Raw genomic sequence first — 15,645 nt, 5'->3', positions numbered from 1 at the left:
ATCTCTCTCTCTCTCTGTTTTTACTTTTCTCACCCCTTTCATTTATTCTACTGTTATCCATGGTATTATACTGTAGGGTGATGGACTGTAATGGAATGTCTCTCTCTCCCTCTCCCTCCCCCCCCTCTATCCCTCCCTCCTGCAGGCGTTCATGTCTATGTTCCAGATCTTAACCCAGGAAGGTTGGGTGGATGTGATGGACCAAACTCTTGTGGCTGTTGGTCAAATGTGGGCTCCTGTAGTGGCTATCTACTTTATCCTCTACCATCTGTTCGCTACTCTGGTAAGGGCTCTCTCTGCACAGTGTGTAGATAGATGTACATTCTTATATATTCCATTTAGCAGACACTTTTATTCAGTAGCCTACAGTCAGTGCATACCATATAAATAATGATTATATGGATACATTTTTTGCGTATCTGATCCATGTTGGAATTACACCCACAACCTATTGATTATTTTGAATTTGTTGTATTGTTGTCCTCAGGGAACCATTGTAAATGAGACCCTGGTCTCTATGGGTTCCCCTGAATGAATAAAAGTTAAATAAAAAATTGTTACCTGACAAAGGCTATTGTAGCTGTAATGTTCTACAGTATATCTGGGTGGAGGAACGGAAGAATGGCAGCACGAGCAGAATACCATTGTGCTGGCTTTCTTTCTTTTTATTAAAAGGCTCTTCACAGCCTCACAATGGATAAGTCTGACCTTAGTCAATGTAATGATAAGGCCTCTTGTCTCTACGCAACCTTATAACCTCGTAGTGGAATATTCTGTCACACCTTTGCTACCGTGGATCGAAAGATTTCTACACTAGCTCACTGTCAGGCGTCAGTGTGTAGCGGTAGGACGGAGTCAGGCGCAGGACACAGAGCTAGTAGACAACGTACGTTACACGTGAAAATAAGTGAACATAATCTCCACGCAGGGAGGACAAATACCACTCACCAGTCGATGACACCAAACATAGAAAAAACACGCACACAACACAGTGGGAGCCAGAGGGTTAAATAGGGAACAAATCATGAACATAATGGGAACCAGGTGTGTACAATGAAGACAAAACAAGTGGAACACAGAAACATAGATCGGTGGCAGCTAGTACTCCGGTGACGACGAACGCCGAAGCCTGCCCGAGCAAGGAGGAGGGGCAGCCTCGGCTGAATCTGTGACAGTACCCCCCCCCCCCCCCCCCAGCCGTGCGCCAACACCGGCCTCGGGGACGGCCCGGAGGACGCAGAGCAGGGCGAGTCGGATGACGACGGTGGAAATCCCTCAACATGGAAATCCCTCAATCCCTCCTAGGGACCCAGCACCGTTCCTCCGGACCGTACCCCTCCCACTTCACGAGATGCTGCAGGCCCCCTACCCGACGCCTCGAATCCAGGATGGAACGGACCGACTATGCTGGTGCCCCCTCGATGTCCAGTGGGGGCGGAGGAACCTCCCGTACCTCAGACTCCTGGAGTGGACCAGCTACCACCGGCCTGAGGAGAGACACATGGAACGAGGGGTTAATACGGTAATCAGGAGGAAGCTGTAACCTATAACAAACCTCATTCAATCTCTTCAGGACTTTAAATGGCCCCACAAACCGCCAACCCAGCTTCCGGCAGGGCAGGCGAAGGGGCAGGTTTCGGGTCGAGAGCCAGTCCCGGTCCCCCGGTGCATACACGGGGGCCTCACTGTGGTGGCGGTCGGCGCTCGCCTTCTGTCGCCTGATGGCCCGTTGTAGGCGTACATGGGCAGCGTTCCAGGTCTCCTCCGAGCGCCGAAACCATTCATCGCAGGTGCCTCAATCTGGCTCTGATGCCAAGGTGCCAGGACCGGATGATAACTTAATACACACTGAAATGGAGTAAGGTTAGTGGAGGAGTGGCGGAGGGAGTTTTGGGCCATATCTGCCCAGGGGATGAAAACCGACCACTCCCCCGGCCGGTCCTGGAAATAGGACCGCAGAAACCTGTAGAATGACGCTGGAGAAGATGGCTGCCGTTTTACAGCCCTCTAACCAATTGTACTATTATGTATGTTTTTCCGTGTTATTTTTAATTTATTCTGTACATAATGTTTCTGCCATCGTTATAACCAAAAATAGCTTCTGGATATCAGGACAGTGATTACTCACCTTGTATTGGACAAATCATTTTTCTTCAACAAGTCGGACGCGAAGGATATCCTACAGACACCCGACAAGGCCCAAATCCCTGTCATTCGCATGAGAAAGAGACAGAGATATCGTGGACGTAGGTCGGGGTGCCTTGTAAGGATCCGATGGCGAGTGAGTAAACTGCCTCTTCCATCAATCCTATTAGCCAATGTTCAATCATTTGAGAATAAATTGGATGACCTAAGATTACGGTTATCCTACCAACGGGACATTAAAAACCGTAATATCTTATGTTTCACCGAGTCGTGGCTCAACAACGACATGGACAACATACAGCTAGCGGGCTATACGCTACATCGGCAGGATGGAACGACTGACTCCGGTAAGACAAGGGATGGCGGTCTGTGTATATTTGTAAACAACAGCTGGTGCACAAAATCAAATACTAAGGAAGTATTGAGGTTTTGCTCGCCTGAGTTAGAGTATTTTATGATAAGCTGTAGACCACACTATTTACCAAGAGAGTTTTCATCTATATTTTTCATAGCTGTCTATTTACCACCACAAACCAATGCTGGCATTAAGATTGCACTGAATGAGCTGTATAAGGCCATAAGTGAACAGGAAAACGCTCATCCAGAGGCAGCGCTCCTAGTGGCCGGGGACTTTAATGCAGGGAAACTTAAATTTGTTCTACCTAATTTCTACCAGCATGTTAAATGTGCAACCAGAGGAAAAAAAAAAAAAAAAAAAACTCTAGACCACCTTTACTCCACACACAGAGATGCATACAAAGCTCTCCCTCGCCCTCCATTTGGCAAATATGACCATGACTCTATCCTCCTGATTCCTGCTTATAAGCAAAAACTAAAGCAGGAAGCACCAGTGACTCGGTTAATAAAAAAGTGGTCAGATGACGCAGATGCTAAGCTACAGGACTGTTTTGCTAGCACAGACTGGAACATATTCCGGGATTCTTCAGATAGCATTGAGGAGTCCACCACATCAGTCACTGGCTTCATCAATAAGTGCATTGATGATGTCGTCCCCACAGTGACCGTACGTACATACCCCAACCAGAAGCCATGGATTACAGGCAACATCCGCACTGAACTAAAGGGTAGAGCTGCCGCTTTCAAGGAGCGGGACTCTAACCCGGACGCTTATAAGAAATCCCGCTATGCCCTCCGACGAACCATCAAACAGGCAAAGAGTCAATACAGGACTAAGATTGAATCGTACTACACCGGCTCTGACGGTCGTTGGATGTGGCAGGGCTTGAAAACTATTACAGACTGCAAAGGGAAGCACAGCCGCGAGCTGCCCAGTGACACAAGACTTCCAGACGAGCTAAACCACTTCTATGCTCGCTTCGAGGCAAGCAACACTGAAGCATGCATGAGAGCACCAGCTGTTCCGGATGACTATGTGATCACGCTCTCCGTAGCCAATGTGAGTAATACTTTTAAGCAGGTCAACATTCACAAGGCCGCAGGGCCAGACTGATTACCAGGACGTGTACTCCGAGCATGTGCTGACCAACTGGCAAGTGTCTTCACTGACATTTTCAACATGTCCCTGACTGAGTCTGTAATACCAACATGTTTCAAGCAGACCACCATAGTCCTCATGCCCAAGAACACTAATATAACCTGCCTAAATGACTACCAACCCGTAGCACTGACGTCTGTAGCCATGAAGTGCTTTGAAAGGCTGGTCATGGCTCACATCAACACCATTATCCCAGAAACCCTAGACCCACTCCAATTTGCATACCGCCCCAACAGATCCACAGATGATGCAATCTCTATTGCACTCCACACTGTCCTTTCCCACCTGGACAAAAGGAACACCTACGTGAGAATGCTATTCATTGACTACAGCTCAGCATTCAACACCATAGTGCCCTCAAAGCTCATCACTAAGCTAAGGATCCTGGGACTAAACCCCTCCCTCTGCAACTGGATCCTGGACCTCCTGACGGGCCGCCCCCAGGTGGTAAGGGTAGGTAACAACACATCTGCCACACTGATCCTCAACACAGAGGCCCCTCAGGGGTGTGTGCTCAGTCCCCTCCTGTACTCCCTGTTCACCCATGACTGAATGGCCAGGCACGACTCCAACACCATCATTAAGTTTGCCGACGACACAACAGTGGTAGGCCTGATCACCGACAACGATGAGACAGCCTATAGGGAGGAGGTCAGAGACCTGGCCGTGTGGTGCCAGGATAACAACCTCTCCGTCAACGTGACCAAGACAAAGAAGATGATTGTGGACTACAGGAAAAAGAAGAGGACCGAGCACGCCCCCATTCTCATCGACGGGGCTGTAGTGGAATAGGTTGAGAGCTTCAAGTTCCTTGGTGTCCACATCACCAACAAACTATCATGGTCCAAACACACCAAGACAGTTGTGAAGAGGGCACGACAAAGCCTATTCCCCCTAAGGAGACTGAAAATAGTTTGCATGGGTTTTCAGATCCTCAAAAAATTCTACAGCTGCACCATCGAGAGCATCCTGACTGGTTGCATCACCGCCTGGTATGGCAACTGCTCGGCCTCCGACCGCAAGTCACTACAGAGGGTAGTGCGTACGGCCCAGTACATCACTGGGGCCAAGCTTCCTGCCATCCAGCATCTCTATACCAGGCGGTGTCAGAGGAAGGCCCTCAAAATTGTCAAAGACTCCAGCCACCCTAGTCATAGACTGTTCTCTCTGCTACCACATGGCAAGCAGTACCGGAGTGCCAAGTCTAGGTCCAAAAGACTTCTCAACAGCTTCTACCCCCAAGCCATAAGACTCCTGAATAGCTAATCATGGCTACCCCGACTATTTGCACTGCCCCCCACCCCCACCCCCACCCCCAACCCCCACCCCATCTTTTTACACTGCTGCATTATTTATGCATAGTCACTTTAACTCTACCCACATGCACATATTACTTCAACTACCTCAACTAGCCGGTGCCCCCGCACATTGACTCTGCACCGGTACCCCCCTGTATATATAGCCTCCCTACTGTTATTTTATTTTACTTCTGCTCTTTTTTTCTAAACACTTTTTGGTTTTTGTTTTATTTTACTTTTTTATAAAAAAAATAAATGCATTGTTGGTTATGGGCTGTAAGTAAGCATTTCACTGTAATGTCTGCAGCTGTTGAATTCGGCGCATGTGGCCAATACAATTTGATTTGATTTGATCCTGGTTTACTCTTTCCACCTGCCCATTACTCTCGGGGTGAAACCCTGAGGTAAGGCTGACCGAGACCCCCAGACGTTCCATGAACGCCCTCCAGACCCTTGAAGTTAACTGGGAACCCCGATCAGACACTATATCCTCAGGTACCCCGTAGTGCAGGAAGACGTGTGTAAATAGGGCCTCCGCAGTCTGTAGGGCTGTAGGGAGACCGGGAAAAGGAATAAGACGGCAGGACTTAGAAAACCGATCCACAATGACCAGGATCGTGGTGTTCCCTTGTGTCGGGGGAATGTCCGTAACGAAATCCACCGATAGGGGGGACCACGGCTGTTGTGGAACGGGTATTTCCCTCTGGGTAGGTGTCTAAATGCCGTCTTCCACTCACACGCTCCTGAGATCCAATTTGGTGAAGAAGCACGCCCCGTGCAATGACTCCGTCACACTAGCAATGAGAGGTAGTGGATAACTGTACTTAACAGTGATCTGATTGAGACCACGGTAGTCAATGCACGGGCGTAAACCTCCATCCTTCTTCTTCACAAAAAATTAACTTGAGGAGGCAGGTGAAGTGGAAGGCCGAATGTATCCCTGTCCCAGAGATTCTGAGACATATGTTTCCATAGCAGCCATCTCCTCCTGTGACAGAGGATACACGTGACTCTGGGGAAGTGCAGCGCCTACCTGGAGATTCATTGCACAATCCCCCTGTCGATGGGGTGGTAATTGAGTCACCTTCTTTTTACAGAAGGCGAGAGCCAAATCGGCATATTCGGGGGGAATGTGCATAGTGGAGACCTGGTTTGGACTTTCCACTGTAGTTGCACCTATGGAAACACCTACACACCTCCCCGAGCACTGACATGACCATCCCTTGAGAGCCCTCTGTTGCCATGAAATCGTGGGGTCATGAGAGCTTAACCAGGGAGGCCCCAACACAACTGGCAACGCAGGAGAATCGATCAGAAAGAGACTAATTCTCTCCTCATGACCCTCCTGCGTTTTCATCCAGAGTGGAGCTGTGACCTCCCTAATCAGGCCTGATCCTAAAGGGTGACTATCTAAGGCATGTACAGGGAAGGGCACATCCACAGGAACAATAGGAATCCCTAATCTACGGGCAAATATATGATCAATAAAGTTCCCAGCTGCGCCTGAATCTACGAGTGCCTTATGCTGGGAATGCAGGGAAAACTCAGGAAATTATATGTCAATACACATGCACGCAACAGGGAGCTCTGGGTGAGTCGGGTGCCTACTCTCTGCCTGCTGCCTCGACTCCCTGAGGACCCTCCGCAGCACCGACCAGCAGTGTGTCCTCTGCGGCCACAGTTGGTGCAGGAAACGGCCCCCCTTCCGGTCTCCCTGAGAGCAGCACCTCCGAGCTCCATCGGTGTAGGGTCGGAGGTGCTGGGGGATGGAATGGACGGACCCCGATCCGGACGTCCGCGGGTGGCCAACATGTTATCCAGCCTTATCGACAAATCCACCAGCTGGTCCAGGTTAAGGGTGGTGTCCCTGCAGGCCAGCTCCCGACGAACGTCCTCCTGTAGGCTGCATCGGTAGTGGTCAATCAGGGCCCTCTCATTCCATCCCACGCTGGCTGCCAGGGTACTGAAGTCCAGTGCAAAGTCCTGAGTGCTCCTCTTCCCCTGTCTGAGGTGGAACAGACGTTCCCCCGCCGCTCTCCCCTCCGGTGGATGATCAAATACCGCCCGGAAGCGGTGGGTGAAATCTTCATAGCGCACCGACGCCGCATCTATTCCTCCACACTCGGCGTTGGCCCACTCGAACGCTCTCCCCGACAGACATGAGATGAGGGCGGACACGCTCTCGTATCCCGAGGGAGCCAGGTGGATGGCCGCCAGGTAGAGCTCTACCTGGAGCAGAAAACCCTGGCACCCGGCAGCTGTACCATCATATGCCCTCGGGAGCGAGAGCCGAATCCCACTGGACCCAGGTGACGAAGGGCTGGACAGTGGTGTGGGTTGCAGTGTAGTTGAAGGAGGTGTAGGAAAAAACCCTCTCTCCCATCTCTCCATAGTGTTCAACACGCAATCCATGGCTGTGCCGAGAGTCTGTAACATGGTCGCTTGCTGCTGGACGCGTTCCTCCACTGATCCGGAAGGAATTAATGTACCTGCTGACTCCATTTGAGGTGCATATTTCTGTCAGGCGTCAGTGTGTAGCGGTAGGACGGAGTCAGGTGCAGGACACAGAGCTAGTAGACAGCGTACTTTACTTGTGAACATAATCTCCACGCAGGGAGGACAAATACCGCTCACCAGTCGATGACACCAAACATCGAACAAACACGCACACAACACAGTGGGAGCCAGAGGGTTAAATAGGGAACAAATCATGAACATAATGGGAAAAAGGTTTGTACAATAAAGACAAAACAAGTGGAACACAGAAACATAGATCGGTGGCAGCTAGTACTCCGGTGACGACGAACGCCGAAGCCTGCCCGAGCAAGGAGGAGGGGCAGCCTCGGCTGAATCCGTGACACTCACAATCTCATAGTGTAATATAGTATGTTGAGAGATTGTTTGAATATATAAAAAATTTAAAAAAAGCTTTGTAAATAATGAAACATTGATCTGACAAAGGAGTCTCTGTTGCATATTTGTTTTTGCAATATGTGTATTCACATTTATTTAGAAGTATATCCATTTTTCATTTGAATTTGAAGATTTTAAACAATATTAACTTAGTGTGTGAATCAGATTAATTTTTATTGAGCTACATTTTCAAATCCAATCACAAGTAATAATAGCCAAAGGCTATGAGACACACTGAGAGATTGCAGGTGTACTACATTTTTATTAAGTCAATATGATGATAATGACAAAACATTATAATGTTAATACATTTAGGAAATGCAACCATATGCAATGAAATGGTGCTCGCCCACCATGACTACCTGAAAGGTTTGGGGAGATTGGTTGATGGAAGTTGAATTTAATCCCTATCTTCATCAGACCCTCCGATTGGTTCCCTGAGATTCAGAACTTCTTGGACAAGGAGGCTGATTCCCGTGTTCTCTTCCGGGTAACACTTGTCACACTGTCTCTGCTGTCATCTGACCTGATAATAATACAAGTAACAATACATTTAATTTTAAACCAAGGACACTGTAGCCTACATAGTAAAAAATAAATAAAAGCACAAATAGGAAATACTAGATTGAGATAGAATACCTCTTCAGTTTCATCCAGGATATGCAACTAGAAGGGTTGAGCTCCCTCGTCCTCATACAGGGAACCCATGGTGGCATCATAGGGACAAGGAAACTGTCAGTGTCCTCTGACCTTCTCTTCCTCTTGGAGAGCAGGCCCTCTGGCTGAAAGCCTCCTGGGCAACCAGAAGTGTCCGATTCAGTGGCTCTCTTTCTGGAGATGCTTGGCATCATAGAGGTGTCCTCCTCTGATCCCCCTCTCTTGGAGGGTGAGTTCTCTGGCTGGGAGCTGACTGGTTCAGTCCCTACTGTGGCTGAATCCATGCTCCTGAACCAGGTGATCCATGGTGACACCACCACAGGGGCAAGGGCACAGTCAGGCCCTCTAGGGATCTCAAGGCTGGAGCTCTGGGACTTTTCATGGTGCTCGCCCACCATGGCCTCAATGACCTCCAGGAGCGTGGTCACTGCCTGTTCCACCTCAGCTTGTTCCACCTCAGCCTGGGTCACGGTCTCGTTCCTGGTCAGTGCACAGCACTGGCATTGGCCAGAGAGACCAGGAGAGGATGGCTGGGAGGGTGTGGGCTCTATGAAGAGTGTGAGACCCACCTCTCTGGACTCTTCAGATTGGTCGTCAGAGTCACAGCCAGACACATGGCCATAGTCACAATCTAAAACAGAGTCAGGCTCCTCCTTACTAGACTGAGAGTCGGACTCTGACTCGTAGCCAAAGTCATAGTGACATGACATTATAGATATCCAAAGTTCTTTAAGGTGTCTCAAAACAATGCTTCTTCTCAGAACGTTTGGTTGTTTATGAGGAGAATCCTGAATTTGTTTCTAGAATGTTGCAAATATGGAATGTTATTGGTGGTTTCCATGGCAAAGCAAGCTGATTTTCTTGTGATGCAGTAGATCCATGCAGGTGATGTTAAAATGGTGGTTAGGTGGCCAGGGAGAAATAGAGATTCAAATCCAAACACCTTCAAATTCAATTTCCAATAATAAAAAATAAAAAAAATCCTGTGATCCTGGTTCAAACAACCAAACAAAGTGCATGCAATAGAGGACAGGACATACATAATAAAACAAAACAAACTTCAAAAAGCTTCACTCACACCGGTAACAACAACAACAACAACAAAAAAGACAAAATAAATAAATAAATAAATATATATATATATATATATATATATATATATATATATATATATATATATATATATATATATATAAATACATAAATAAAGGAAGAGAAGTTTAGGCCTAGCCCCAAAGAGATAGAGATATGCCAGCGGCATGCTACGAGACCGACATGCATTTCATTATCCTATAGGCTAATGTGTCTGCTATACATATATGGGTGTACAAAAGGAGGCACATTTTTTATCTGAATATTTTTTATAAAGATAAGCATTATATTGTTAGATTATAGGAGTAACTCTGGTATGCCTAAAACATTCTTCCTCACATGAAGTTCAACAGCTGGAGTCAGTCAGAGCACCGGTGTGCACTGCCTTCATATCACAGGCCTGCAGTATAATAGCCTAATAGCCACACTACACCACACCTTCACAAAAGTTTTTAGACTTTATTAGGGTAATATCAAAAGTAGTCAAGCCAATTTCTATAGGAAAAATACGAGCAGGATATTATATTGCGGCAAACACAACATTACAGTTGGAACTTAATTTGGCCAAAGAAAATGGCTCAACAGAATGAAACAAAACATACATTTTAAGTAGGTAAAATTATTGTTATTTAGTAAACACTCTTATCCAGAGCAACTTACTGGAGCAATTAGGGTTAAGTGTATGCTAAAGTATGCTAAATGAAAACAAAATACTATTTGAACCCAGATGTGGTTGATTGTGACACTCTGCTTTTGACTGCTAATCAGAGTTGAAGGACTTGAGAGTTGACATTTGAACATTGGGCCTGTGATAATGGAAGATATGAGAAAACAAACCACGGACCGCTCCGGGGGTGACTCAGACACAGCTCGTAACACAGATTATATTTTGAGGAATTTTCAGGAAAAGGCATCTAGCGATGACATGCCACTCAGCATCTAGGAACATTTGAGATCATTTTAAAATAAGTATTCTCATAAGTCTCTTGTGGTTGTGTTGCAGATTCTGCTCAGTCTTTTTGTGGCTGTCATCCTTGATAATCTGGAGTTGGATGAAGACTTGAAGAAACTCAAACAAGTAAGTTATGGTTTTCCTTTTAGTTTATTGACCTGTTGTTCAGACTTTTCCCAGAGCAGCCTTCAATTGATTCTACTTGAAATATGGGCAGTGTCATTAACTTTTATCCAATCTGGTATTACAATAATAGTTCACCCCAATGTGTATCAAGTATTTTCATGCCTAAGAAGAAGTGATACTAGATTCTAGTCAAGCTGAATCTATACAGTTCCCAGACAGAATCCATACAGAGTTTTTCCAATTAATTTAGTATTGACACCTGCACATTCCCAATATTGTGAATCAATAGTGCTCAAGCCTTGATCCTTGAATCCTTAGTATCCATCCGGCAGTGGTGTAAAGTACTACTTAAATCGTTTTTTTGGAGTATCTGTACTTTACTATTTATATTTTTGTCAACTTTTACTTTTACTACACTACATTCCTAAAGAAAATAATGTACCTTTTACTCAATACATTTTACCTGACACCCAAAAGTACTCGTTACATTTTGAACGCTTAGCAGGACAGGAAAATTGTCAAATTCACGGACATATCAAGAGAACATGTGGTCATCCCTGCTGCATCTGATCTGGCGGACTCACTAAACACAAATGCATATTTTGTAAATGAAGTCTGAGTGTTGGAGTGTGCCCCTGGTTGTCCGTATTTTTTTTTTAACAAGAAAATGGTGCCTTCTGCTTTGCTTAATGTAAGGCATTTGAAATGATTTATACTTTTACTTTTACATTTGATACTTAAGTATATTTGAGCAATTACACTTAATTTTCATACTTAAGTATATTTAGAACTGATTACTTTTAGACCTTTACTCAAGTACCGTTTTACTGGGTGACTTTCACTTTAACTTGAGTAACTTTCTATTAAGGTACAGTGCCTTGCAAAAGTTTTCATCCCCCTTGGCATGTTTCCTATTTTGTTGCATTACAACCTGCAATTTAAATTGATTTTTATTTTTATTTAATGTAATGGAGATCAACAAAATAGTCCAAATTGGTGAAGTGAAATTAAAACAATTACTTGATCTGGTGCAACCAATTACCTTCAGAAGTCACATAATTACTTAAATAAAGTCCACCTGTGTGCAATCTACGTGTCACATGATCTGTCACATGATCTCAGTATATATACACCTGTTCTGAAAGGCCCCAGAGTCTGCAACACCACTAAACAAGGGGCACCACCAAGCAAGCAGCACCATGAAGACCAAGGAGCTCTCCAAATAGGTCAGGGACAAAGTTGTGGAGAAGTACAGATCAGGGTTGTGTTATAAAAAAATATATGAAACTTTGAACATCCCACTGAGCACCATTAAATCCATTATTAAAAAAATGGAAAGAATATGGCACCACAACAAACATGCCAAGAGAGGGCCACCCAACAAAACTCAGGGATCAGGCAAGGAGGGCATTAATCAGAGAGGCAACAAATATACCAAAGATAACCCTGAAGGAGCTGCAAAGGTCCACATCGGAGATTGGAATATCTTTCCATAGGACCACTTGAAGCCATACTCTCCACAGAGCTAGGCTTTACGGAAGAGTTGCCAGAAAAAAGCCATTGCTTTAAGAAAAAAAACAAGCAAACACGTTTGGTGTTCGCCAAAAGGCATGTGGGAGATTCCCCAAACATATGGAAGAATGTACTCTGGTCAGATGAGACTCAAATTCAGGTTTTCGGCCATCAAGGAAAATGCTATGTCTGGCGCAAACCCAACACCTCTCATCACCCCGAGAACACCATCCCCACAGTGAAACATGGTGGTGGCGGGGGGGCAGTGCAAGTAGTCCAGGTAGCCATGATTAGCTGTTCAGGAGTCTTATGGCTTGGGGGTAGAAGCTGTTGAGAAGCCTTTTGGACCTAGACTTGGCGCTCCGGTACCGCTTGCCGTGCGGTAGCAGAGAGAAAGGTCTATGACTAGGGTGGTTGGAGTCTTTGACAATTTTGAGGGCCTTCCTCTGACACTGCCTGGTATAGAGATGCTGGATGGCAGGAAGCTTGGCCCCAGTGATGTACTGGGCTGTACACACTACCCTCTGTGGGTCTAGGGTTTCTGGGATAATGGTGTTGATGTGAGCCATGACCAGCCTTTCAAAGCACTTCATGGCTACAGACGTCAGGCCTTGTCTGATTTCTTTTGATTTTCTCATGATGTCAAGCAAAGAGTCACTGAGTTTGAAGGTAGGCCTTGAAATACATCCACAGGTACACCTCCAATGGACTCAAATTATGTCAATTAGCCTATCAGAAGCTTCTAAAGCCATGACCTCATTTTCTGGAATTTTCCAAGCTGTTTAAAGGCACCGTCAACTTAGTGTATGTAAACTTCTGACCCACTGGAATTGTGATACAGTGAATTATAAATGAACAATTACTTGTGTCATGCACAAAGTAGATGTCTTAACCGACTTGCCAAAACTATAGTTTGTTAACAAGACATTTGTGGAGTGGTTGAAAAACAAGTTTACATGCCACACTAACCTTTTGCATCTTTGACTTTATGAACTTTGGAATGGCCCCAGTGTGGATTAAGCTCCAGTAACCACTGTTGGTCAACATTAGCGTTGGTTCAATTGAGTGTTGAGTGTTGACCCAGACACATGTTCCATTAATCTGGACTGACCACAGCACTGTACATAACCAGACCTGCTGGACACGGGCCAAAAGAGAAGAGCAACAGACAAGATTATTATTATATTTTGTTTTTAACATTTGCAAATGTGATTTCCTGTGTGTCTCCTGTGTTCAGTATCACATGACATCACCACTAGGAATGTAGTGGAGCGTGAACATACGCTAATGCTGTGTATGCACCTTTCAGCTTGAGCTCACTTCACTTACCACTTCGTCACATTACATAATTGACATTCTCAGAATTGAGGGGAGTTCCCTGCTAGCTGAAATATCAATATGTCACATGGTACATCACATCGTCATTGTTTCATTACTTTGATTGTTGTTGCATGATAATTACCACCATACCAGGGTTCCACAGTGCCTTATAACATCTATGGTGGAATATACTGAGATGGAATAGCCTCAGATATACAGTGAGGGAAAAAAGTATTTGATCCCCTGCTGATTTTGTACGTTTGCCCACTGACAAAGACATAATCAGTCTATAATTTTAATGGTAGGTTTATTTGAACAGTGAGAGACAGAATAACAACAAAAAAATCCAGAAAAACGCATGTCAAAAATGTTATAAATTGATTTTCATTTTAATGAGGGAAATAAGTATTTGACCCCTCTGCAAAACATGACTTAGTACTTGGTGGCAAAACCCTTGTTGGCAATCACAGAGGTCAGATGTTTCTTGTAGTTGGCCACCAGGTTTGCACACATCTCATGAGGGATTTTGTCCCACTCCTCTTTGCAGATCTTCTCCAAGTCATTAAGGTTTCGAGGCTGACGTTTGGCAACTCAAACCTTCAGCTCCCTCCACCGATTTTCTATGGGATTAAGGTCTGGAGACTGGCTAGGCCACTCCAGGACCTTAATGTGCTTCTTCTTGAGCCACTTCTTTGTTGCCTTGGCCGTGTGTTTTGGGTCATTGTCATGCTGGAATACCCATCCACGACCCATTTTCAATGCCCTGGCTGAGGGAAGGAGGTTCTCACTCAAGATTTGACGGTACATGGCCCCGTCCATCGTCCCTTTGATGCGGTGAAGTTGTCCTTGTCCACTTAGCAGAAAAACACCCCCAAAGCATAATGTTTCCACCTCCATGTTTAATGGTGGGGATAGTGTTCTTGGGGTTATAGGCAGCATTCCTCCTCCTCCAAACACGGCAAGTTGAGTTGATGCCAAAGAGCTCGATTTTGGTCTCATCTGACCACAACACTTTCACCCAGTTCTCCTCTGAATCATTCAGAAGTTCTTTGGCAAAGTTCAGACGGGCCTGTATATGTGCTTTCTTGAGCAGAGGGACCTTGCGGGCGCTGCAGGATTACAGTCCTTCACGGCGTAGTGTGTTACCAATTGTTTTCTTGGTGACTATGGTCCCAGCTGCCTTGAGATCATTGACAAGATCCTCCCGTGTAGTTCTGGGCTGATTCCTCACCGTTCTCATGATCATTGCAACTTCAGGAGGTGAGATCTTGCATGGAGCCCCAGGCCGAGGGAGATTGACAGTTATTTTGTGTTTCTTCCATTTGCGAATAATCGCACCAACTGTTGTCACCTTCTCACCAAGCTGCTTGGCGATGGTCTTGTAGCCCATTATAGCCTTGTGTAGGTCTACAATCTTGTCCCTGACATCCTTGGAGAGCTCTTTGGTATTGGCCATGGTGGAGAGTTTGGAATCTGATTGATTGATTGCTTCTGTGGACAGGTGTCTTTTATACAGGTAACAAGCTGAGATTAGGAGGACTCCCTTTAAGAGTGTGCTCCTAATCTCAGCTCGTTACCTGTATAAAAGACACCTGGGAACCAGAAATCTTTCTGATTGAGAGGGGGTCAAATAATTATTTCCCTCATTAAAATGCAAATCAATTTATAACATTTTTGACATGCGTTTTTCTGGATTTTTTTGTTGTTATTCTGTCTCTCACTGTTCAAATAAACCTACCATTAAAATTATAGACTGATAATTTCTTTGTCAGTGGGCAAACGTACAAAATCAGCAGGGGATCAAATACTTTTTTCCCTCACTGTATTGGCATTGTCAGAATATGGGGGCTAACTTACTAACTTATACAAACTCAAAAAGAGGCTTTGTCTCAAAGCAATCTGGCTCATATATCAAATAAAACAAAGACAAATGGATTGGACATGTATAGCACTTTATTTCCAAGCGCTCCAAATGCTTAATTATTAATTGTAAAGGTGAATACTAGCCTCAAAATTGTAAAGGGGAACTTCTCTCTCTCCTCTCTCTCTCTCTCTCTCTCTCTCTCTCTCTCTCTCTCTCTCTCTCTCTCTCTCTCTCTCTCTCTCTCTCTCTC

The 15,645-nt window shown here is 45.4% G+C and overlaps 1 protein-coding gene across 3 annotated transcripts in view; it reads left to right on the top strand.

The window, feature by feature from the left end:
• The window catches only part of nalcn (sodium leak channel, non-selective), a gene marked incomplete at both ends in the record, with an annotated part of 312,014 nt that overhangs the window by 158,706 nt on the left and 137,663 nt on the right, over positions 1-15,645 (top strand). For all 3 annotated transcript variants that reach the window (XM_084160991.1, XM_084160990.1, XM_084160992.1), the window contains 2 exons: positions 146-283; positions 10,625-10,699. In XM_084160991.1, the coding sequence (XP_084017117.1) occupies positions 146-283; positions 10,625-10,699 (213 nt within the window). The remainder of the gene's footprint in view (positions 1-145; positions 284-10,624; positions 10,700-15,645) is intronic.

Source organism: Coregonus lavaretus (genome assembly GCF_964263955.1).
Source record: "Coregonus lavaretus genome assembly, chromosome: 5".
Classification (NCBI taxonomy): domain Eukaryota; kingdom Metazoa; phylum Chordata; class Actinopteri; order Salmoniformes; family Salmonidae; genus Coregonus; species Coregonus lavaretus.
This window is presented reverse-complemented; position numbering and strand designations above follow the sequence as displayed.